The following is a 22,851-nucleotide window of genomic DNA, read 5'->3' as shown; positions in this document are numbered from 1 at the left end:
CAATAAAGTTTATGCTTTTTTAGATCGATGTTGTGATGAATTATTACTTGTCCAGAGAAGTTATATGATAAAGCTTTATGATAAAATTTGTAGCTCTTATAATAATTTGCATGATGCAACTATGTCTGTATTTTGTTTTTATCAACACCTCTCTCTCCAAACATGTGGACATGATTTTCATATCGGCTTTCGTTGAGGACAAGCGAGGTCTAAGCTTGGGGGAGTTGGTACGTCCACTTTGCATCATGTTTTTCTATTGTTATTTATAATGTTTTTATGCATAATAACACTCTATGGAGTAATTCTAATGCATTTTCTCTCATAATTTGCAAGGTTTACACAAAGAAGGAGAATACCGGTAGCTGGAATTCTGAGCCTGAAAAAGCTATGTCAGAGATACCTATAATGCTCATCTCCAAATGAGCTGAAATTTTATGAAGAATTATTTTGAAATCTCTCCCTAATAATAAAGCACGGATTGAATCTCCGGGTTCACGTCGCGGCATTTTTACACAAAGGTTCCTATGGTTTTTAGCTATTCAACCCGCACTCCTCATAAAAAGTCAACACGAACCGGTACGTGCGAGAGAAAGAAAAAAAATTAAACGGCAGTGTCTCCCGATCTGATCTCCAGTTTCTCAACCTTCACCCACGGCCTTCCACAGTCGTCGCACCTCCTGCCACATCCCGCCGCCGCGCGCCGCCACCGCCTACCCCGTCGCCGCGCCTACCCCGTCGCCGCGCCTACCCCTATCTCTGGATCGACGCGGGTAACCGAGTGTGCGGGTGCTAGGTGGTTCTCCCGCTCGGTCAGATCAAGTGAAGTCTACACAGGGCGGCGGTGGACGGGCTGGACGTGCGGAACGATGGGGCATACGGATCCAGGCGAGCGGCCGTGCCGCCGCCCTTTCATGTACCAGCGTACGCACGCGTGGGTTGTTTCTCTGTTGTTGGTCGGTTGCAGGAGGTGGCCGGCGTCGCCCCAGTTGTCAAATCCCATAGCCGGTCGATCTCAACCGCGTGTTGCTGCTGTAGATGTCGAGGCCGAGGCCATGCATTATCGTGAGATGGAGCGGCGGAGAACTGAGGCCCGCCGGGTGCTGGAGTAGATTCTTTAGACAGTGGAGTTGAGCGACCCACTCATCCATGCCAGATGCGCTTAAGTAAAGCCAGGGATCCGATCCATCCATCTCAGAGCGGATGAATCAACAGAGTATCCATCTGGTCCAACAAGTGAATTTAGGCGATTAATTAGCATGAGCATACGAGCTCTTGTGCAGATGTATTTAGGTGGATACAGGTTCAGGTAGTCAACTCTTCATTGACCAATCACCCAGCTCTGAGCTATTCCAACCTTCCATAGCCACCACCACCCCTAAGCACCGCAGCAGAGCAAGGCTGCGCTGCGGCAACTTCATCCCTGGTAAGCAGTGGATCCCTTTCTTGGAGTTTGCATTGTTGTCTGCTTAGATTATTCACCGTATCCCCCATCAAACCTGTGCTACTTTTAGGTTCCTCCGTTCATGATTTCCTCTATTATAATGTCATCTCCGGTCAAAGTGTTAGCATGATAGAATGAAATTTGAAATTCGTTAGTGGTTTCATGTTGGCGAATCAGCCTGGGCTAGATCACATCCTGTGCTGAAACTGCCCACGTTTGTTCATTACTATATTTCAAATTATCAGTAAGGTCTATTTGTGCTTGTCCATAGTTGATCAAAAGGTAAAGCTTCACTACTGCTATTGTTGTTGTTGTTGTTGTTGTATTTTACCCATATATCCATTTGCAATCAGCATCCATTTTTTCCTTCAAATGGATAAACGTTGCCTTAATATTGCAGGATACCAGTCTTATGATGCTGCTTGGTCTTGCCTCGGACATCTATTTTTCAAATGCCCGTTCAGTAAGTCATGTTGGGAGAAACTTTGTGTTAGATGGCTTGATCTGAATAACAGATTGGAATTGTTGCATGCAGCGAAAAGAAACTGGACTGGACATATGTTCATGGAAGTGTTTGTGGTGGCAGCATGGAGTATATGGAAAGAGAGAGCTGCTAGACCCTCTTTTGGTTTGTACTTTGACCTCTCCTCCCCCTCCCCTGCTAACTTCTCTATGTAAATATTGTACTGTATCTTTGACGCTCTGATCTAATACAAAGGTCAGTGGTGGGGTTCCCCCACTGTCGAAGGTTCTCAAAAAACAGTTTTCTAGATGATAGTTTTAGGTCTGTTAGTATCTTGGTCTGAGTGATGTTATTGTCTTCGTTAAGACCAGTCGAGCCCCTGATTTTCATCAAAGTCGCTCTCAAAGACATGGCCACATTTGTACACTTTATTAAAGTTTGGCATGGTTTTATTTAATAAATGGGTGCTCCACTCTATTATGTACCTTGTGTTCTTTTGTGATAACAGGATTTTATTGTTGGATAACCCTTCAATTGATGAATCTGGCGAGCTGTGCTCTTGCAGATTACTAATACAGTGACAATCCTTCAGATTTAGGGGATACAATGTCGGATTACATTCTGCGGACGTATTGAAGGCAAAAAAAATTGCGGTGGAGGTATAACATGCTACCACTTCATCAGTACATAACCAACTTCCATTCTTTATAAATAGCAACATTTAAGAAGTTTTTCTGTCATTGGAGAATCTGTTTTGGTCTTTGTTTCTAAATGGTGACCAAAGATATTACTGTAATGATCTGTAACAATAAGGATACCAACTGATCAATTGGGTATTCTGTGAAATGATTTTTTACACTTGGCATATGTGCTCAACCAGTTAAGAAAATTGTTTTTGCTGTATAAAATTAGATTATTTTGCAAACTATTTTCACATTAGTGAGCACATATTAGATTGTTTTCACCCGTTGCAACGCACGGGCATTTTTGCTAGTATATAATAAATATTGGAGAAAAGAAATACCAGAGGGGGGTTGCCAGGTGCGCACAAGACACCAGGGCGCGCTAGGCCCCCCAGGTACACCCTAGTGGGTGGTGGGCAGCCTAGCCCACCTCCGGTGCTGTCGTGGAAAACACGGCCACCTATGGGGCCATCGGCCCCTTGTGGTTCGGCAGGGGGAAGAGCACATTTCACAAATAGCGGAGAGCAAAGAACAATACGGCAACGATCACATGAGCATTTTTTACCAAGGTTCGGGCCGCCGCAAGGCGTAAAACCCTACTCCTGCTTTGGTGGATTGATGAGGGGACTGTCGTGGAGATGCAGCGCTCTTGCCCGGCAAGGTTGCCTCGGGACGGGAGCAGCTACGCGCGTATGAGTGTACAAAGGTCTGAATCCATTCTAAGGTAGCCACAGCTCTCCTTTTATAGGTCAAGGGGTCACCACAATGGCAAATCGGTCATGACGTACTGATTAGATAGCGAACAGTGCTATCATACCTAACTCTGCAGACAGGACAAGGTGCATTAAATGCACCGCTTAGTGTCACATCGTGGAGTAGCCTGACAAGCCTTGCCATGTTGTTCCGCCACCTTCTCACCTGCCTGCATGACACGTCTCCGGACGGGTGTCATTTGGAGGTGATTTCCTTCGGAAATGGCTGCCACGCACCAAATAGTAGCCACTTAACCACTTGGGGGCTCGACACCGCATCTATAGGTGACTTGCGTTGCTGTGAGGTGGAGCGGTGGAGTGTTGGTGGGGTAACCTGCCCTCGTTGTTCCTGGCAAGCTTGTCGGGGCAGTCTTGCGTCTTGTCCTTAGGCTAGCCTTAACCTCTCCAGGCTCGCCTGCCCAGCAAAGGAGGTTTTTCCTTAGTGGTATCTATTTCACTTAGCTTGGTCTTGGTCTTCTTGATCTGCCCTTTGACTCCTCAAAGAGCTATTTCTTCTGCTTGGCCTTGTCTTGGATGTTGAGACTTTGTCGGACCGAAGGCATGTTGTCCGTGCACAAGTCAGGGGAAACATACACCCCTGTTTGTGTACCCTGACAGAAGCCCCCGGGCCTGAGCCATATGTGTTGCTGGGAACGTTGGGTTAGGCCCCCAAATAGTGCACGGACATGTGGCGAAGGAACGTTGTGTGCACAACAATTCGTCATGATGACCAGTCAATCCAACGTCCACTTCGCGCAATTACCGCGGGGCATGGGGTCGTGGGACTATAGCAGTAAATGTAAAATGGTAACTTTCCGAAGAGTCGCACCTTACCCCATGTCTTTCTCCCTTAAAAGAGAAAAACGCAAAGAGGCACTACTCATCCATCATCTGTCTCGCCCCTCCACCATCTTCTTCCGCAAGCCAAACGACCGCTCTCCCCTTCGCCCACGTTCATCTCTGTCCCCCATCTTGTTCCCTTCCCCCCATCCCCACTACCGCTTGAGGAGATGGGGAAAGAAAACTGCTGCCCCCAAGGGAACGTGGGCGACCACCGCGAAGGAGGTGGTCGTGGAGGGGAGCAAGAAGAGAGCTGCAGAGCTAGACAAGAAGCAAAGGGGAGACGTAGTCTTCTTCCCATCGAATCTGGACGGCGACGCATTGGTTGCAAGGTATGGATATTTGTGGGGGAGGGAGGTTCCAAAGGGGCATGGCGCATGGCGCAACAAGGTCCTGGTGGAGGGAAAAAAGGATCCGTCGGATTCGTACCAATTCTTTTGTGCATAGTTCATCTGCGACCTCTGTCCCTCCTTTTCGGATTTGTTCGAAGCGATGATGGTGATCTATGGATTCCACCTCCTGGACTTCATGCTGAATGCAATGGCGTGCATGGCGATTTTCGCCCACTTGTGCGAGAATTTTGTTGGAGTTTCCCCCAATGTAGACCTGTTCAGGCACTACTTCGTTCCACGGGTGGAGAACAAAGCTCACCGCTCCGGAAATATAAGTTGGATGCCTCGGGTGGCAAGGGAAAATTGGGATTATCTCTTTGGCCAGCAGTGCGGCAGATGAGAGGAGTGGAGGGCGGATTGGTGCTGGATCCAGGACGATGAGGCCCCAGATTTCTGCCAGGCACAGACGGAGTGCACTGTGCACGACAACGAATGGAGGGAGTTTGGCCTTACCGATGATAGGCTCCACCCGACAATAAACAAGATTGCCCGTCTAAAGGCTGTCGGGCTGACCATTGGGCATGTGAGGGCCGACTTCCTCCGATGACGAATTGCGCCACTTTAGAAGAGGGAAAGGTTTGCCTGGTAGTACGGAGATGATGCGTATAAGATGAGGTTGTACCCTGGTCTGACCAACAATCTATCAGTCTACGGCCGTGCTTGGTTGTGCGAACAACTGTTTGGCAGCCTTGGGTCGTTAAGTTGCCGGCAAGCGTCATCCCGCTGAACGTCAACTCCGCCCAGGATCAACTTTTGAAATGGATGCCAAATTGCAACGCTCATGGAGTTTCGGGTTACTGGCAGTTACCCGAGCTTAACGAAGAGCTTGCGTGGGCCTCTAGCCTAGTGGAAAGGGCTACCAGGGTGGAAACCAATATGTTCAAGCGCACCTCCAAGGTGGATGAGGCGTTCATCAAGAGGCGGGTCGAGGAGGACAAGGCATTCTAGGCCGCCAAAAAGGCAAAGGCCGGGAAAGTGAAGGACGAGGAGAAGGCTGAGGATGAAGGCTCCTCTCACGGCAGGAGAAAGGCGCACGCCTCAGAGGAGGTTGCCGGGGACGATTCTGCCGGGGGCGATCCTACCGGGGACGAGCCTGCCGGGATCGAAGCCTTATATGCTGCGACAGCAGAGGCCGAGTAAGAGGATAAAGCTGAGGAGGCGGAGCAGCCCGGGAGGAGTGGCTCACGGCAGGCCCTCAAGCCCCTGAGCCAATCATGGATCAATGCCCTCGTAGGCAGGCAGCTAGCCGGGGAGCATTGGTTCCCGCTCCTGCACCTGCCGCCAAGAAGGTAAAGAAGACTACCTCTAAGGGTAGCAAGCCGGACATGGTGCATCGGCAGTCTTCTCGCCTTTTCGGGGCTAAGACCTCTCCCGCCAAGCGTCTGGCAGCCACGGGAGTCGACTCCAGCTCCTCTGACTCGAGCTCCTCGCATAGTTCGTCCTCATCGAAGCCCCCTGCATCTCAGCAGGGCTCGAAGTTGCCGGGAAGTTCGGTTCCCCCGACCCTGAAGAGGAGTAGAGGACCTTTACCACCCATGGAGTTCGAGTTGAGCTCCATGCTTATTGACGAAGAGTAAGGAAAAGGTTTCTTATTTCCTTGTTGTGGTTCCTGAATGTTCCTCGATTTGTTGATCGATCTTGTTTGCCACCCTCGGTAGGGAAGAGGAGGAGGAGACCCTCATCCATCGGGTCAAACGGCCCAGGCATGCGAAACTGCCGAAGTCCATGGAGGGTGCGGGTTTGGCGAGAAGCAGCACAATCGATCTGACGCCAAGCCCCCAGCACAGCCCCCAGCTCGAAAGCACATGACTAGTTCCTCCTGCCAAAGGTGATGCAGGAGAGTTCCCCACCTCCTCGGGCAGGGGAGGAGGGGAGGTCTCTCAGGGCGAGTCCTTCCAGGAGGGACCCACTCCGCCTGCCGATCGAGCTGAGGAATTCCCGGCAAAGGCTTCCACGGAAGGTTCCGCCCAAGACAATACCATGGTTGCCGGGGAAGGGGACGGTGGTCACGGCCCGGCAACGACGTTGCCAAGGGAATCGAGGCTCCCCCACGGCAGTCATCTCCGGGTAACTCATTTGCTCTCTTGTGTTTTGTTGCTCTTATCATTTTGCTCCATGTCTTTGGCCTACCAATGCTTCCGTATCTTTATCATTGCTTGTTGTCTTCGATTGCAGCCCCTCTGATTGAAGAGCCTGAGCTACCGGAAGAGGTGGCCAACATAGGGAAAGATGTTGCAGAAGAGGCTGCCAAGATTGATGCCGCAAAGGAGCAGGAACATGCTGCCGGTGGCGTTCAGGAGCTCTGGAAGGAAACAGAGAAAACCCTCGGCAGCACGCCAGGATCAAGGGTGCTGATTGAAGAGAAACCCCCCCTCCAAACCATAAACCACCTTCCCTCTTTTGGCATCTTGGCGGGGATCCTGCGGCTAGCTTCGAGCCAACTGGTGTTGGTCCTTGCGCAGCCTGGACTTGGAGCCCCCGGTTCATCAGCGGCGACGAGCGTAGAGCTCGATGAAGAAATCCAGCGCATCTTCGCCTTGCTGTACTAGGGGTTGAAGAGGTAGACGAAACCATCGCTGTCTCCATGGACTTGTCCTTCCTGGAGTCCGTGGCGGCAGGTATAAAGAGATGCGGAGCCGGCACAGCCAGAAATGGCAGGCGCTTAAGGAGCAGCGCAATTCTGCCAACCAAGTGGACCAGAAGCTAAGGGGCAAGGGTAGCGAGCTGCGCGAATGGCACGGCAAGCAATTACAAGTTCTATTGCGGCAGCAGGAGACGATCTCCATGGCAAAGGAGGATGTCATTGCCCGGCAGGCCCGCCTGGCGGAGTGCACAACGCTTCTGAACGCCGGAGAGAAAGATGTCTCCTCACGGGAGGAGAACCTCGCGGCCTCCCTCTGTAGCAAGGACAAAGAATTGGAGGGCCTAGTCCGGCAACGCACCAAGGAGCTGGAGGACAAGCACAAGGTGGCCCTCGACGCGCTCTCTAGTGATTCTCCTACTCAGATGAAGAAAGTGGTCGACGACCTTGCCACTACATCCAGTGCCAAAAATGATCTTGATCATCAGGTGGCCAAGTTGATGGAGGAGCTTGCCGGGAGCACCAAGGAAACCACGGCTCTCAAGGAGGAGGCACAGAAAGCAAAGACCCTTCTGAAAGAGGTGCAATCCAAGCTCTCCTCCAAGAGCCAAGACCTTGAGACTGCCAACTGCTCCATAGATGATTTTAAGGCCAGGATTGGCACCCTGGAGAGCTCGATCGAATCCAGTGGGTCCATGAGAAGCAGCTGATGAAGGACTTGGAGAAAGCGAGGACCCATCAGAAGGACGCGGAGGACAAACTGGCGAACCAATCCGAGTAGGTCAACCTTTGGATCAAGAGCTTGGTCGACATTGTTGAGCGCCTCATTGCCTTGGTTTCGGCGATGGGCATGGAGGGGCCAATCTTCTCGGTCGGCGAGCATGAAGTCCCAAGCGTCAAGCTGGGGCTCTTCTTCAACGACTTGATCGAAAAGCTGAAGATCCATGAAGGAGGAAGGGGTGATCGCTTCACAAGTGAATCCCGACAGCTTGCCCGCAACGCCCTCTTCATGGTCCTAAGCAACTTCGCCTACCGCCATCCAGACCTCGACCTTGACGACGGCTTCAGGAAGCTACCTGGGGACGCCGATGTTTCTGTCGCCGAGGAGAAGGCTGCCTGATACGTCTCTAGCATATCTATAATTTTTTATTGTTCCATGCTATTTTATTATCAATCTTGGATGTTTTATAATCATTTTATAGTCATTTTATACCATTTTTTGGTACTAACCTATTGACATAGTGCCTAGTGCCAATTCCTGTTTTTTCCATGTTTTTCCATCGCAGGAAATCAATAGCAAATGGAGTCCAAATGGCATGAAACTTTACGATGTTTTTTTATGGGCCAAAAGGAAGCAGATGGGCCCTGGTTGCACTTGGGGGAGTCCCGAGGAGGGGACAACCCACCAGGGCGCGCCAGGAGGCCCTGGCGCGCCGCGCGCCCTGGTGGGTTATGCCCACCTAGAGTACCCCCCCCCCCCCCCGACCGCCTCTTTCCTCTATAAATACCCCAAAATCCCAGAACACTAGGGGAGTCCGCGAAATATTCATCCAGCCATCGTAGAGTCCAGAAACACCAGATCCAATCTAGACACCATCACGGAGGGGTTCACCACTTCCATTGGTGCCTCTCCGATGATGCGTGAGTAGTTCTTTGTAGACCTTCGGGTCCGTAGTTAGTAGCTACATGGCTTCATCTCTCTCTCTCTTGATCCTTAATACAATGGTCTCTTGGAGATCCATATGATGTAACTCTTTTGTGTTGTGTTTGTTGGGATCGATGAACTTCGAGTTTATGATCAGATCTATGTTTTTATATCCATGAAAGTATTTGAGTTTCTTTGATCTCTTTTATGCATGATCTCTTATAGCCTCGTATTTCTTCTCCTATATTTGGGTTTTGTCTGGCCAACTCGATCTATTTACCTTGCAATGGGAAGAGGTGCCCGGTAGTGGGTTCGATCTTACGGTGCTTGATCCCAGTGACAGAAAGGGAACCGACACATATGCATCGTTGCTACTAAGGATAAAAAGACGAGATCTATATCTACTGCCATATAGATAAACGTATCTTGTCTACATCATGTCATCATCCTTATTCCATTACTTCGTTTTTTCATGAACTTAATACACTAGATGCATGATGGATAGCGGTCGATGTGTGGAGTAATAGTAGTAGATGCAGGCAGGAGTCGGTCTACTAATCTTGGACGTGATGCCTATGTAATGATCATTACCTGGATATCGTCATAATTATTTGAAGTTCTATCATTTGCCCAACAGTAATTTGTTCACCCACCGTTTGTTATTTTTTTGAGAGAAGCCACTAGTGAAACCTACGGCCCCCGGGTCTTATTTCTCATATCTACTTTTTCCTTGCTTTTATTTTCAGATCTATTAAACCAAAAATACAAAAAAAATACTTTGCTGCACTTTATTTTTTTTGTGATCTATTTATCCAATCTATTACAACCTTTTTACGGTCACGCACCAATTTCTGGCGCCGTTACCCGAAAGGGATTGACAACCCTTTTAACACGTCGGGTTGCGAGGTGTTATTTGTGTGCAGGGGCTATTTATGTTGTGTTCCTTGGTTCTCTTACTGGTTCGATACCCTTGGTTTCATAACTGAGGGAAATACCTACCGCCGCTGTGTTGCATCATCCCTCCCTCTCCGGGGAAATACCGACGTAGTTCCAGCTGCCATCAAGGAGAATTTCTGGCGCCGTTGCCGGGGAGGATCTTCAACATAACCAGGTTCCTAATCACAAATCTCATCTCCTCGCAATTTACATTATTCGCCATTTCCTCTCGTTTTCCTCTCCCCCACTTCACAAAAAATGACGTTTTATTTGCCTTCTTTTTTGTTCGCCTTTTTCTCGTCAGATCTCTTATTTGCTTGTGTTGCCATGTGCCTTCTATTTGCTTGCATCTTCGCTTGCTAAAAATCTATTGATATGAATCCTCATCCACTTGCCAATCTTTCTAAAAGATCCAATTATCATGAACCAATTGCTAGTGAATTGAGTTCACTAGATTACCTTTATGAAGTTTTGCTTGAGATTCGTGAATCTGAAAATTGTGACGAAGTGTTAAAAGAAGAAATTTATAAAGTGGTTCACGATAGCTCCTTGAATCAAAAGTATGATTGCAATAATATTATTATAAACTCTGTTAATGTCAATGATATGCAAAACCCCAAGCTTGGGGATGCTTCTTTTGTTATGTCCGCTACTTATTTCAATGATCATGATTGGGGTGATGATGATTCGTACGATCTTGATAGTTTATTTAAGCCTCATGATGAATATGTGTGCAACAATATTAAAAGTGGGTTCAGAAGAGTGTCAAGTCTAGGTAAAAATAATCCCACATATTTGGAGAGTGTTCAATCTTATGAAATTTTTGATAAAAGTGGGTTTCGAGAGGTCGTGACTTTATTTGATGATAATCCCACTATTTTGGAAGAGTGTCAACTTTGCATGCATGTGGACCATGAAGAGAATTTTTTATATGATAGCTATATTGTTGAATTTGAGTATGATCATACATGTAATTATTATGAGAGAGGAAAATATGATTGTGGAAATTTTCATGTTACTAAATTTCCTCTCGTTATGTTGAGATCGTCAATGGTTTATTCCTCTTCTTTGCATATGTTAGATGTTTCTTGTCTTGATAATTTGTTTGCGTATAAAATTCCTATTGCATAGGAAGTATGTTAGAAATGTGTTTTTCATATATTTCATGATTCTCTATTTGTTTTTCAATTATTATCTTCCGTGTGAGCATTGTTGAAATCATATACCTAGCTAAGGGCGTAAAACTATAGCGCTTGTTGGGAGTCAACCCAATGCATAAATCTATTTTTTGCTTTTTTGCTTCCTGTTTTTGAGTGTTAACACAATTATGCTACTATTATGATTGTGTTTTTTGTGTTTTATTTAGTGCTTGTGCCAAGTAAAGCCTTTAGGATCTTCTTGGGTAATAGTTGTTTGATATTGCTGAAAAAACAGAAACTTTTACGCTCACGACATTAATTTTCATTTTTTACCAGAGAGTGATAAAATAGCCATTCCAATTGAAATAGATCAATATACAAATTTCTCAGGTCGTCCTAACTTTTCAGAGTTTTTGGAGTTATAGAAGTATTCGAAATAGTCAAATTGCTACAGACTGTTCTGTTTTGACAGATTATGTTTTCTTTGTGTTGTATGCTTATTTTGATGGCTCTATGGTTTTCTCTGATGAGTTTTTGCCATATAAAAGTTGGAATATAGTAGATATAATACAAAAAAATATGAATTGGTTTGATACAACACTTATAGTAGTGATTTATTATTATTATACTAACGGATCTCACGAAGGCTTTGTTGAGTTTTGTGTGATTGAAGTTTTCAGGTTTTGGGTTATCTTACGATGGATGAAGGAAGGATGTAAGAGCCGAATCTTGGGGATGCCCCGGCATCCCAAGCTATTATCCAAGAATGAGCAACCAACTAAGCTTGGGGATGCCCCCGAGTGGCATCCCCGCTTTCTTCCAACAACTATCGGTATTTTACTCGAGAATATATTTTTATTCGTCACATGATATGTGTTTTGCTTGGAGCGTCTTGTATGATACGTGTCTTTGCTTGTTTTATTTTGTGATTTAAGTTATCAATCCTTGCTGGACACACATATTTGAGAGAGCCAAAATTAAGTCATGACTTGTTAGAATTGCTCTCTATGCTTCACTTAAATCTTTTATGAGCTAGGACTTGCTCTAGTGCTTCACTTATATCTTTTTGAGTACGGTGTGCTTAGTATTTTTGAAGAAATGCTCTCTTGCTTCACTTAGATTTATTTGAGAGTTAGTAAAATTTTGAAGAAATTCTCTCTTGCTTCACTTAAATTATTTTGAGAGAAAGAAAATTTGTTATGCTCATGATCTTCACTTATATTTGTTTGAGCTTATGAAAAGCAACACATGAAAATTAGTTCCAAAGTGATAGATATCCAAGAAGGATAAAGTAAAACAAAATGTCATGTAGATCATTGGACAAAATAAACTTGATTCTTAGTAATAGTTTTGAGATATGATGATGTGATACGTGAGTTATGTTGATGAGTAATTGTGCTCTAGTAAGAATATGGGTGTTAAGGTTTGTGATTCCCTATCCAAGTATGAAAGTCAATAGTCATGCAATGAAAATTATATCCTACTTGTGGTGCATTATTCGGTGTTAATTATGCTTAATGCTTGCTTATGAGATTATTTTTTTCTTGGTTGGTCGCTTCCCAATCTTTTGCTAGCCTTCATTTTGCACTAAGTATGACCTCTACTTGTTCATCCAAAATCCTTTAAACCAGTTTTGCCAAATGAGTCCACTATATCTACCTATATGCGGTATTCTTTTGCCGTTCTAAGCAAAATTGCATGTGCCATCTCTAATTTTCAAAATAAACTTCTCTTTTGTGTGTTTGTTTCGCTCGCGGAGCGGTGATGGGTGGCTAATATTTTCCATGCTAGATGTGTTATTCTCAACACGAGTGTTTATTCACTTGTCATTGCACGAGAGTAAGGCAAAGGTATTAGGGATGCCCAGTGTCGGTGTCAAAACCGGCGGATCTCGGGTAGGGGGTCCCAAACTGTGCGTCTAAGGCGGATGGTAACAGGAGGCAGGGGACACGATGTTTTACCCAGGTTCGGGCCCTCTTGATGGAGGTAAAACCCTACGTCCTGCTCAATTTATTCTTGATGATATGGGTATTACAAGAGTTGATCTACCACGAGATCGGAGAGGCTAAACCCTAGAAGCTAGCCTATGGTATGATTGTATGTTGTATATGATCTATCGACTAGCCTGGTCTCGGTTTATATAATGCACCAGAGGCCTAGGATAACAAGAGTCCTAGCCGAATACGCCGGTGGGGAGGAGTCCTTGTCTTGATCGCCAAGTCTTGTGGAATCTTCCTTGTATGCGGCAGCTGTCTGAACTGGCCCATGAGTATACAGCCATGGGGGTCCTCGGCCCAATCTAAAAGATCGGGAGATGATGTGGTGAGTACCCCCTAGTCCAGGACACCGTCAGTAGCCCCCTGAACCGGTCTTCAAGTTAGGGACGCTCCTGATTCTTCCGAACCACTCTTCATCTTCGGTTGTCGGTCTGGGAAACTGGTTGAACAAATCTTCCCATCTTTGATCTTGAGGATCGCCGAAATGCATTCGACGAGTTTACATGTCGGGTATCCGAGGAGCCCCTTTAAGTTTCCGGCCTTTATCAATGCCTTGTTATTTTTATGCCACACCTCGGGTTTGAAGTTGTTCCCGGGAGGCAGTGTCCTCTTGCGTCCGAGCTCTAACGCCGGACTGCATTCGAGGTATCTTTTGCAGTCGAGCACCAATGCCGGACTGTGTCCAAGCTCCAACGCCGAAATGTATCCGAGCTCCAACGTCGGACTATGTCCAAGCTCCAACGCCAGACTATATCCAAGATGTCATAGATCATCTTGGTCCAAAATAGTTGAAGGAGTTTAGCCGAGCTTAATGCTAGAAATGCCCTCTATGGAGCCAGCCACTAGCGCCCGAGCTTTATGTCGGACTACTTCCGAGGTGGTGCACCACCCCGACTGTGGGCCAAATTTTTGTCAATATTTTTGATTGGTGCAATTTATTCTCTGCCAATATATATAGCTAGTAGCCCTCTAGGTGTGTATCGGTCTAAAACTCGAGATGCACCTGAAGGATGACATAAGACCGCTGATCCCAGTAGCCGCTGAGACTCAGGTTGATTTGCAAAATCGGTCTGAGGATCAACTCCTAGCTCAGCAGAATACTTTAGGACACAAAAAGCGGTGTGCAGAGTCCTCGAGGCTCAGGTTGGGTGCGGCCGACCAACCTGAGGATCATAATCTCCTCGAAAACTATATTGCACTTAAATTTTCTGCACTGGATTGCCAATGCAGTAGCCCACAAGACACTGGTCGGGTGGCAACACCAGGGGATCGATACGCCCCTTTAAAATTAGTAAGTGATAAGCATGAAGCCCAGTAGCCCCCGAGCCTTAATGCGGGCACGGGTGGCCGAATTAAGAATCGATATCCAGAGTAAAATCACAAATTATGTGTAATGATTCTATGTATCCAAGTACTTTACATCATTAATGCTCGGATCCGCATTGTACAAAACTTTGTTGACCGACCATCGGCTTCCACCTCCTCGGCCAGTAGCCGAGGAGTGTTTGTCCTACTTTATAAAGCCTTTATGAGGGCAAAGATTTACAACAAACAAGGAAATCTGGCCATACGGTTTTATAAACAAAGGTACGCGGAGAGATATGTTATATCACTGTTTAACATAATAAATGTCTTCCAAAGAAAATAATCCCGCTATCGGTTCCTTTCTTTGGGTTGTCATGCTGAGCATGATCATGAAACCTCGGCTCTAATGTAGGAGCAAAATATTGAGGATTTAGTTTGGGAGGCCAGTTCCTAGCCCCCGGTAGTGTTCGGCAACAGTCGAGGTCAAGCCGTAAACACTTCGGCCAATGTTATGAATGGCCAGTCATTTAACACCGTCATCGGATTGCTGACTAGTTTACGCTTATTGTGACAGTCAGTTTTCGGCTTTCTCCACTAAGGTGCTTAACCATGTGAGATGGAAGCACAATCACAGTGGTTCTCCCTTTGCACACCTAGCCGAACAAAGCAGAACGTAGGAGGCAAGTGCAGGAGCCGAGCAACCCAACTATTGATCGAAGACACAATTCAAAACCAATGCATATATAGTGAGATCCGAGAATGTTTTTGCCGAATCTATAAAGGTGTCCGACATTGCACTGTGAGACTTGTGCTGGAAGCACACAAATAGTTTTAAAGTGCCATAAGCTTGGAAAACCAAAAAAAGTCAGTTAAAACTTGACGTCCGAACAAGATCAAGTGTTCGGTGCCAATCCGAAAATTGGGGAAAAAAATGTGCTTCTGTTGTGCATTAATATTACACATCCGATCTCAAGACTTCAAGCGGGTCAGCCTACGGCTGCAGCCTCCTATTCCGAAGGCGGAGTGCTTCTCGTTAGACCAGTTTAGCGAACTAAACTCGAGCGGTCACTAGAGAGAAAATGGGTTATCTGGCTATTGACCACACACTCACGTCGAAAAAGGAGCGATAGAAAAAGACTTTGCAACGACCAAGAAGAAATCAAATTTAGTATAAAATAGCTCATATAAATTTTAAGAGCCCCCAAGTGACTTGGGTAAAAGAATTTTATGTATGATGATTGTATGTACCGAAGTACTTATATCATATCTTTGTTCAACCGAACTTTAAACGCGTCTTAACAGACCGTCGGCTTCTCCCTCTTCGGTCAAGGACCGAAAAGTGTTATGTACTCCACCTATCGAGAATATCGACAGTGTTTTCGATAACCAGGCAACCAGGCCATAAGGCTATAATAGACAAAGCGCGCTCAGGGAACTTATGCTATGTTACAGACGAAGTGTAAGAAGCATCTTCGAAGAAAATAGTACCCCCACCGATACCTTTCTTCGGTGCTCATTATTGCTATGAGACTTGTGTCGTGGTTCTAAGCCTGACAGTAGAGTGGGGGGTAGGTATGGAGAGGCAAGGTCTTAGCTATGGAGAGGTTGTAAGCACAAAGGATGTACGAGTTCAGGCCCTTCTCGGAAGAAGTAACAGCCCTACGTCTCGGAGCCCGGAGGCGGTCGAGTGGATTATGAATGTATGAATTACAAGGTGCCGAACCCCTCTGCCTGTGGAGGGGGGTGGCTTATATAGAGTGCGCCAGGACCCCAGCCAACCCACGTAGGAGAGGGTTTAAGGTGAGTTAAGTCTGGGGCGTTACTGGTAACGCCCCACATAAAGTGCCTTTACTATCATAAAGACTACTTGATTACAGGCCGTTGCAGTGCAGAGTGCCTCTTGACCTCCTGGTGGTCGAGTGAGTCTTCGTGGTCGAGTCCTTCAGGCTAGTCGAGTGAATCCTCGTTGGTCGACTGGAAGGCGACCTCTTCTAAGGATGTCCTGGGGTAAGTTACTTGGATCAGGTCCATGACCCTACCCTAGGTACATAACCCCATCATTAGCCCCCGAATGGATTGAGGCTTCGAGTGAAGAAGGAGTTGATGTCGTTTCGATTAACCTTTGCGCTCTGGTTGTGCGCTGTTCTGTACTAAAGAATCTCTTCGTCGACAGGAAACAACTTGACTTCAGTCGACTTGATCCATTCTGCTTTTGCGTCGAGTGATCTTTCAAGGCTTCGACGATCTCCGAGCGACGGATCGCCGGAAACACCGCGCCTGACAGACTGATTTGTTGCTCGCGGATTCTGCGGGATGCGAAATTTGGGGCGCGCGCGAAGCGGGGCGGACCGCGGCGTTCGGATGGGACGGGGCATGGACGCCTCGATCTCCGCGCCGCCTTTTTCGCCACGTATCCCGCCTGCATAACTGTTCCAGATATGATTAGATCGCCCGGGCCCACCTGTCATCCACTCGGAAGGGACCTTATAAATGTGCCCGGCGAGGATTTCTGTGCTGCGCCTTAGCATTCTTCCCCTCTCTCTGCCTCCTTCCTCCCTGCTCAGCGTGCTCGCTCTCGCCCCCGCACCACTTCCCTTTGCGCATCTCGCCGGCGACCATGGCCAAGGAGAAGACGGCGGCGCTGGAGCGCGCCAAGAAGGCGTCGGCGTCGGAGAAGGCGAAGGGGAGATCCACCAGCCGCGGAGGGTCCTCGTCCAGATCCCGCCTGCCGAAGGGCTGGGTCCAAGGAGACTGGATCCAGTCGACCATCACAGAGAAGGACCTCCTCGACATGGCCAACGAGGGCTTGATCCCTCACGGAGCTGCGAGGTTGCCGGGGAAGGAGTGGCAGCCACAGCCAGAAGAGGGTGAGTGTGTGCTTTTGGCCACTCATGTTGATCGTGGGTTTTCCTTGCCGCCAAGTATTTTCTTCCGTGGCTTCTTGAATTTCTTTGGAGCGCAGCTTCACCACTTTACCCCAAACTCCATTGCCTATCTTGCCGCGTTCGTGTCCATGTGTGAGGGTTTCTTGGGCTGTCGACCGCACTGGGGTTTGTTCAAACATATATTCACGTGTCGATCTCAGACCGTGAAGAAGGCGAGCCCCGGTGATGAGAGAACCCGAGTCGTCCAAATGTGCGGGGGCCTGGGGATTCAGGTGAGGAATAAGAGCACCTTCCCGCCCATGACCTTTCCCGAGTCCGTTAGAGGCTGGCAGTCGACTTGGTTCTACTGCCAGGTCCAGTCGACGCCAGGGCAGTCGAGTGGACTCCCTCCGTTCACCATGGACCGAGTGAGCAAGCCTTCCCCTCTGAAGCTGATTCCGGAGGAGAGAGCCGACGTGAAGATGTTGATGGAGCGCGTGGTGCAGTTGGTTCGGGAGGGAGTGACAGGCATGGACCTCTTGGAGGTTTTCCTCAGGCGTCGCATCCAGCCTCTCCAGTTCCGGAGCCACTGCATGTGGTTGTACTGTGGGACCGAAGACGAGACTAGAGTCCATCCAGAAGCAGTCGACGATGTCACTCTGGAAAGATGGATGGCAGCCGTCACCGGAAACAAGGACAACCCGCGCGGAGCCAGAAGGATTCCTCCACTCGACCACAACAGCGATCCAAATAAGGTACACTTGCCCTGCTCTCCACTGCATTCTTGTCGCATTCATCTCTGTTTACTCTGCCGACTGGTCGACTGATCATTGTCTGGATATCTGCTAGGCCCTCACCGAGCTGTACTCGATGCCCAATGGGGCACAAGCTTCGACTGAGGAGGGCGAGGCGAGCGGAGGCGAGAGCCAGGAAGAGGAGGAATGGGACTCGGATGTCGCAGAGGACGATGACGACGATGATGATGATGTCGGTGATGAAGACGACGTCGAGGACGAGGAAGAGGAGGAGGAGGAGGTCGTGCCACCGCGCTCGGAAAGGCGGTCGAAGCTCGTCCACGACCCTTCGACTGAACGTGGCAAGGGGGTTGCGACGCAGTCGACCAAGCGCCCTAGGACCACCTCTCCAGCGCCGACTGAAAAGGCGCCGAAGCAGCCCAGGGCGGCCTCGTCGAAGCCGATCAAACTCTTGCCGAAGATGAAGGTGTCCATCCCTACCATATCAGGGTAACCGTGCTGCTCATATTTTCTTATTCTGTGTGAACTTTATCTCTGGTCGACGCTGAAGTTAGTCGACTGATCCTTTGGAGTTGCAGTGCTGCTACTTCTGAGACCTCGGCCCGGGCTGATGACCACGAGATGGAGGATGCAGCAACTTCGAATCCCAGGTACTGTGTTCTTAACACCGTTCTTAGTCGACTGACTCGCGATCTCTGATCCTGATCCTTCTCCGCAGCTCCACCCAACACTGTTATCAATCTCCCTGACGACGACGAGGATGAAGAACCACTGACACGCAGGAGGAGTCGGAAAGCGTCCGCCAGTAAGGTGCCTCAGGATGTGACGGCGCCTGAGATTCTGACTGTGGAGGAAGAGAACACCACTCGACACACGGTGTCCTTCGCAAATCCACTGACGAGTGCTCAGCAGCCCTCCCTCTTCACGACGCACCACGTCCCAGAGGACCAAGCTGGCGCAGCGAAGGAGGCAATACGCCAGGCGGGACTCATGATGGAGCAGCTGAAGACCATCCGGGACGCGAGCCAGGCAGCTTATGACGCCAGCTCTGCCCTCCAAAGCAATGTCCAGGTCAGTCGACCGCTGTTTGTTCTGTTGGATATGCTACCAAAAACTTTTCTTTTCCGGAATTTATATTAGTCACCCACTGGGTGTGTCGAATAAACTCCGTGTTAGCGGGGGCACGCTGAGTGCACCCGCTGGGTGTAGTCCCCAAGGCTAAGGTCGACTGCTGGCAGTCGGCCTTAGGCTTTATGATGTCAATCTTTCTGTCAGTCGACTGGTCGACTGGATTTCACAAACCGGTGGGGGCACGCTGAGTGCACCCACTGGGTGTAGTCCCCAAGGCTAAGGTCGACTGCTGGCAGTCGGCCTTAGGCTTTATAATGTCAATCTTTCTGTCAGTCGACTGGTCGACTGGATTTCACAAACCGGTGGGGGCACGCTGAGTGCACCCACTGGGTGTAGTCCCCGAGACTGTGGTCGACTGCTTGCAGTTGATCACAGTCTTAGAGAATGCATCTCGCACACTTTTTTTTTTGAGGTCGACTGGTCGACTTTGTCTTCAACAGGATTAGTGGGGGCACGCTGAGTGCACCCACTGGGTGTAGTCCCCGAGACTACGGTCGAATGCTTGTATTCGGCTGTAGTCTTAGAAACGTGTGTTTTTCCCTTTTTCACTCGGAAGTGAATTACATTTGACATTTAGTCGATTGGTTCTTCGCAGAACTCTTGTGATCTTGTGGCTCGCTACTCAGAGCTGGAACAAAACATACTCAAGTCGAGCTGAGCTTGAAGCTGGTTCAGGAGAAGCTGACAAAGGCAAAGGAGGAGACCGAAGGTATGTTTGGTGAGACCCTGACGACTGCTTTTCCCCTTGCTTGTTTCAGCATCTGATCTTGCTGTAACTTGCAGGTAAGGTAAGGGAGGCCCAGCAGAAGAAAGACCTTGAGCTAGCTGAGAAGATCAAGCTTGCTGACGAGAAGTTAGCTTCAGTCACCAAGCTCGAACAAGACAATACCAATCTGAAAACTGCTCTTGGGATTGCCAACAAGGAGGTCAGTCGACTGAGAACTGACAAAGCTGCCCTGACCGATCCAAGTCAGCAAATTGACTGAGAAGAAAACTGAACTGGAGGCCTTCCTGAGTGGCCTTGCCAAGAAGCTGTTTCTTATGCTTGAAGGTAAACCTCCATGTTTGGCAAATATTTCCAATTGTGGCTTTTTCCATTCGACTATCCCCTTGACTTAGTGATCACCCTTGCAGAATTTTGTCAAAACTTTGAAGAAGAAACCAGCCGACTGGAGCCAAACCTTGACCCCGTCAATTCTCCGGTGAACGACGAAGTTGCCATGGATGTTTTCCGACTGGAGTCTCGTGTTGCAGCTGTCGTGGACTATCTCGCAAGGCTGAAGGCCGCCACATCTCGCATCGACTCGACGCTCTGGCCTGAGGAGACACTTCAGAATGACCTTGAGTCGCTGATGGCCCGCTTGAACACGATCCCTGGTCGAGTGCAGGAGTGGAAGAAGTCCTCGGCTCGGTGTGGTGCAGATGTCGCTCTGTGTCTGGCCCGAGTCCACTGCAAAGATGCACGAGAGGAGAAGCTGGCGGCCCTTCGGGTGGCCAATACCAAGAAGCACGACTTCAGGTCCTTTATGGAGACTTTCCTTGCAGCTGCCACTCGGATCGCCGACGGAATTGACCTTGATGAATTTGTTGCACCTTCCAGCCCTCCACAGGAGGGGTAAAAAACTTCTTCTGGCTCGACGCTTTAAATTTGCCTCGGTATGCCGAGTGGAATTGTAACCGACAAACCTTAACGGGCTTGACGCCTGAGCACTTTCGGTTCCTTTAGATATCGATTCAAACTTGAATTTGGCGCTTGAATATGATTGCCTTCGGCTCGAAATGTCTTTTGCAGGTTCAAAGCAAGGTGCCTGTACTGCAATCGACTTATTCTTTAGTCCACTTAGGCGAGCACTGGGCTGCAGCTAAGCCCCCGAGTGAGAGGGTTGCTCTCCACTCGGCAGGGTTTTATACCTTAGGCGAGCACAGGGCTGCAGCTAAGCCTCCGAGTGAGGGGGTTGCTCCCTCACTCGGAAGGATTTTTATAACTTAGGCGAGTGCTTGGACTGCAGCTAAGCCCCCGAGTGAGAGGGTTGCTCTTCACTCGGTAGGATTTTTATAACTTAGGCGAGCACGAGGCTGCAGCTAAGCCTCCGAGTGAGAGGATTGCTCTTCACTCGGTAGGATTTTCACAACTTAGGCGAGTGCTTGGACTGCAGCTAAGCCCCCGAGTGAGAGGGTTGCTCTTCACTCGGTAGGATTTTTATAACTTAGGCGAGCACAGGGCTGCAGCTAAGCCTCCGAGTGAGGGGGTTGCTCTTCACTCGGTAGGATTTTCACAACTTAGGCGAGTGCTTGGACTGCAGCTAAGCCCCCGAGTGAGAGGGTTACTCTTCACTCGGTAGGATTTTTATAACTTAGGCGAGTGCTTGGACTGCAGCTAAGCCCCCGAGTGAGAGGGTTGCTCTTCACTCGGTAGGATTTTTATAACTTAGGCGAGCACGAGGCTGCAGCTAAGCCTCCGAGTGGAAGGCTGGCTTACCACTTGGTAGGATTTTGAAAAACTTAGGCGAGTCCTTGGACTGCAGCTAAGCCTCCGAGTGAAAGTCTGGCTTATCACTCGGTGGGATTTTGATAACTTAGGCGAAACGGATTCGCAGCTAAGCCTCCGAGTGGGAGTCTGGCTCACCACTCGGTAGGATTTTTATAAACTTAGGCGAAACGGATTCGCAGCTAAGTCACCCACTGAGGGGAATTTCATTGGACAAAAATAAAAAGTGACAGATAGTGTGGAGGAACTATGACACCATTATTTTGAGGTCCATGAACTACAAAAGTACCTTATTGCAACTCATCCGAGTGATAAAACTTAAGTGTAAAATGGGCGGAGTAGCTCCGCGTTCCAAGCTCGGGGCTCGTCGATATTATGCTCGACGTTGTAAAGACGGTACGCCCCGTTGTGGAGAACCTTGGTGACGATGAAGGGGCCTTCCCAAGAAGGAGCAAGCTTGTGTGGTTTGTGCTGATCCACTCGGAGAACCAAATCTCCTTCCTGGAAGGCTCGACCTCTCACATTTCTGGCGTGGAAACGACGCAAATCTTGTTGGTAGATGGTCGATCGGATCAGAGCCATCTCCCTTTCTTCCTCTAAAAGGTCGACTGCGTCCTGCCGCGCTTGTTCAGCTTCTGCTTCGTTGTAGATTTCAACTCGAGGAGCATTGTGGAGAAGATCACTCGGCAAGACTGCTTCAGCTCCATAGACCAAGAAGAATGGAGTTCTTCCGGTCGACCGATTAGGCGTGGTCCGCAGTCCCCAGAGTACAGATGGAAGTTCGTCGACCCAAGCTCCAGCCGCGTGTTTGAGATCACGCATCAGTCGAGGCTTCAATCCCTTGAGAATCAGTCCATTAGCTCGCTCTGCTTGTCCATTCGACTGCGGATGGGCGACTGATGCGTAGTCGACCCGTGTGCCCTGGGAGTCGCAGAAAGCTCTGAATTCCTCTGAGTCAAAGTTCGACCCATTATCCGTAATGATGCTGTGCGGGACTCCATATCTGAATATTAGTTCCCTGATGAAGCTAACAGCAGTACCGGTGTCAAGGCTCTTGATTGGTTTAGCCTCGATCCACTTGGTGAACTTGTCGACTGCCACCAGTACATGCGTGAAGCCACTTCGTCCTGTTCTCAAAGGACCGATCATGTCCAGCCCCCAAACTGCAAAAGGCCAGACGAGTGGGATGGTCTTCAAAGCTGACGCAGGCTTGTGCGACATATTCGAGTAGAACTGACATCCCTCGCACTTATCTACTATCTCTTTTGCCATCTCATTCGCCTTGGGCCAGTAAAATCCGGCTCGGTATGCTTTGGCCACGATGGTCCGAGAGGACGCATGATGACCACAGGTCCCCGAGTGAATATCATTGAGGATGAGTCGACCTTCTTCTGGTGTTATGCACTTCTGACCGACTCCAGTCGCGCTTTCTCTGTATA

General features: G+C 48.6%; 1 protein-coding gene across 4 annotated transcripts; it reads left to right on the top strand.

Annotated features, from left to right (window-relative positions):
* The first annotated feature begins 594 nt into the window (after positions 1–594).
* LOC123060524 (nuclear matrix constituent protein 1) lies at positions 595–8,499 on the top strand. Of its 4 annotated transcripts, none has more exons than XR_006428017.1 (4): positions 595–921; positions 1,036–1,423; positions 1,842–1,904; positions 1,977–2,758. XR_006428017.1 is itself a non-coding variant. In XM_044483281.1 (2 exons), the coding sequence occupies exon 2, from the start codon at positions 7,200–7,202 to the stop codon at positions 7,860–7,862; it is 663 nt and encodes a 220-aa protein (XP_044339216.1). In that variant the 5' UTR covers positions 595–1,904; positions 1,977–7,199; the 3' UTR covers positions 7,863–8,499. The 4 variants fall into 4 exon arrangements, 1 of the variants encoding a protein (XP_044339216.1); XR_006428016.1 differs by having other exon boundaries at positions 595–1,423; positions 1,977–2,069; positions 2,497–2,758; XR_006428015.1 differs by having other exon boundaries at positions 595–1,423.
* The last annotated feature ends 14,352 nt before the right edge of the window (positions 8,500–22,851 follow it).

Source organism: Triticum aestivum, chromosome 3A, assembly GCF_018294505.1.
Source record: "Triticum aestivum cultivar Chinese Spring chromosome 3A, IWGSC CS RefSeq v2.1, whole genome shotgun sequence".
NCBI classification, from domain to species: Eukaryota; Viridiplantae; Streptophyta; class Magnoliopsida; order Poales; family Poaceae; genus Triticum; species Triticum aestivum.
Note: the sequence above shows the minus strand (reverse complement) of the source record. Positions and strands in the feature narration are given on the sequence as shown.